This window comes from Lagopus leucura, unplaced genomic scaffold (genome assembly GCF_019238085.1).
Source record: "Lagopus leucura isolate 7727_CA_CO unplaced genomic scaffold, USGS_WTPT01 30093-0_obj-0_obj, whole genome shotgun sequence".
NCBI lineage: Eukaryota > Metazoa > Chordata > Aves > Galliformes > Phasianidae > Lagopus > Lagopus leucura.
Genome location: NW_024968437.1, coordinates 3,039 through 5,361, shown reverse-complemented (window position 1 = coordinate 5,361; position 2,323 = coordinate 3,039). Strand labels below are relative to the sequence as shown.

The following is a 2,323-nucleotide window of genomic DNA, read 5'->3' as shown; positions in this document are numbered from 1 at the left end:
GAGTCGATAACGTCGTTGAGTGCACAGTGCCATTAAAGGGAGAAAAAGAAAGAAAGAAACAAAGCGATAGGTTACCTCGAGGGAAAGAGACCGTAATTACACTTCTGAGGAGGGCTGCAGAACGACTGCACAAAAGGCACAATGGCATTAACATTTCTCGTTACATCGATTTTTCTTTCCTTTTTTTTTTTTTTTTTTTAAAGCCTGCCTAGAAATATTCACATTGAATATAAAAATAACAACAACAACAACTTTAATACAACTGGAAAGTGCGAAAAATCCAGAATCCTCCCTCCCCGAACACGGAAAGATCTCAGGAAAAAAAAAAAAAAAAAAAAAAAAAAAAGAAGAAGAAGAAGAAGAAGAAGAAGAAGCCTGGAGCGTTGGGGCGGGTCTCACCCTTGGGACACGGCTATCCTTCGCAGTGCGCCGATACGGGCGGGGGTGGGAGAGGCTCCGTACATTCAGCCCCGCTCATGGCACTCTCAGAGCCCCCCTGGATCCATTCTCCACGGAGCTGCGCTCAGTTCCGCGGCGCTTCGGGTGTTGTTTTTTTTTTCCCCCTCTCTCTTTGTCTCTCTCTGGTCAGTCTCCGCCAATCCGACACAGGACGGAGCAAACAAACCAACAAACAGTCCGCAGCCGTCGCACCACAGCGTGGATCCCACGGAACGGCGGTGCCAGGCCGCGAGTCCTCGGCGGCCGGGGCGGATGGGGAGAGGCTGAGCGACCGTCCGAATAATATTAATAATAAAAATAACAATAAAATAGCAATAAATACTGTCCGGGGCGCCGCGGCGCTGCCGTCGGGGCGGTGCCGTCGGGGCGCTCACTGCGTGCCGGCGGCCGCGGCGCAGGACAGGGCCCAGCCGGGCAGGCAGTAGTAGGGGTAGTAGTAAGAGGGCTGCAGGGCGAGCAGCGAGGGCGGCCGCAGCACCTCGCCGGGCTGGTACTGTCTCTGGTCGTCGCGCACCAGCACCTTGACGGCCACCTTCTTGGCGGCGGGGGCGGCGGCCAGCAGGTCTGCCGCCATCTGCCGCCGTTTGGTTTTGTAGCGGCGGTTCTGGAACCAGATCTTCACCTGCGTCTCGGTCAGCTTGAGGGAGGCGGCCAGGTCGGCGCGTTCGGGCCCCGACAAATAGCGCTGGTGGTTGAAGCGCCGCTCCAGCTCGAACACCTGCGCGTGGGAAAATGCGGCGCGGGAGCGCTTCTTGCGCGGCTTCGGCGCCGCCGCCTCCTCCTCGGCCGCCAGCAGCCTCCCGCCCGCCGCCTCCTCCTCGTCGGCCGGGCCGCGACCTGCGGGCAGGGCAGAGCGCGGCGTCACGGCCCGCGGACGCCGGGACACCCCGCGTCCATCACCCCCCCCCGCCCTCCCGACTCACCGCCCGCCGCCCCCTCCCCCCAACCCGTCCCGTCCCGCCGCTATACCTGAAGCGGCGGCCGATGCTTCGCTGTCGCTGCGCGCTCCGTCCCGGTCCCGGTCCCGCTCCCGCTCCGCCGCCGCCTCCGAAGTTCGCGCCTCCGCCGCCGGCCGCCCCCTGCCCGCAGCCTCGTTGGGGCGGGCGCTGCCCCCGGCGCTCTCCTCCTCGGAGCGCCGCTCGCTCTCGGGCTCCTCGCTCAGCGCCGAGTCCGAGTCCCAGGCGGGCGGCGGGCGCGGGGCGGGCGGCGGCGGGGCCTCGGCGCGGGCAGCACACAGCCGCCAGCCGCGGGCGCGCTCCTCCTTCTTGTTGAGGATGGCCTGGATGGAGAAAGGCGTCAGGGCGGTGCCGCCGCCGCCGCGGACGGCCATGGCCCGGCGGCCCCGGGCGGAGAGCAGCGACGGCGCCGCAACTTCAGCTGGGCGTCCGCATCGCCGCCTCCGGCCGCGGCCGCGCCGCCGCCGTTGCTGGGCCCTTGTGTGCCGCCGGGAGGGCGGGCGCCAGCGGGGGCAGGCTGTGTGCGCCGCCGGCCCGCCCGCCCATAGGGCCGGGGCCGGGCCGCGCTCCACCGGGCGCCGCCGCGGGTCCCTGGCGGCGCGGGCGCTGCCTCCGCCCCGCTCTGTCCCGCCCCGCGCCCGCCCTCCGCTTTTTCTCCCGGCGGCGCTGTCATCCCTCACCGCCGCGTGACAGCGCCGGCCCCGCGCCTCCCCATTGGGCGGCGGGCGCGCGGGGCGCGCTCCAATTGGCTCCCCGCCGCGGGGCGATGCCGCTCCGCGGGGCGCGCGGCGGGGCGCGCGGAGCATTAACCCCTTCTGGCCCGGTGGGGCCGAGCGGGACGGGGCGGCCGAGGAGGGTGCGGGTGGCGCGGCGGGGCCTTCCTGGAGCACGGCGGTCCCGGACCGAGG

The 2,323-nt window shown here is 68.1% G+C and overlaps 1 protein-coding gene across 1 annotated transcript; it reads right to left on the bottom strand.

Moving 5' to 3' along the window:
* Positions 1 to 829: 829 nt before the first annotated feature.
* Positions 830 to 1,789, bottom strand: LOC122193661 (homeobox protein Nkx-3.2-like). The gene is given in 4 exon segments (XM_042894524.1): positions 830 to 1,296; positions 1,429 to 1,492; positions 1,494 to 1,534; positions 1,537 to 1,789. Coding segments are annotated over 4 exon segments (825 nt in total).
* Between the last annotated feature and the right edge of the window lie 534 nt (positions 1,790 to 2,323).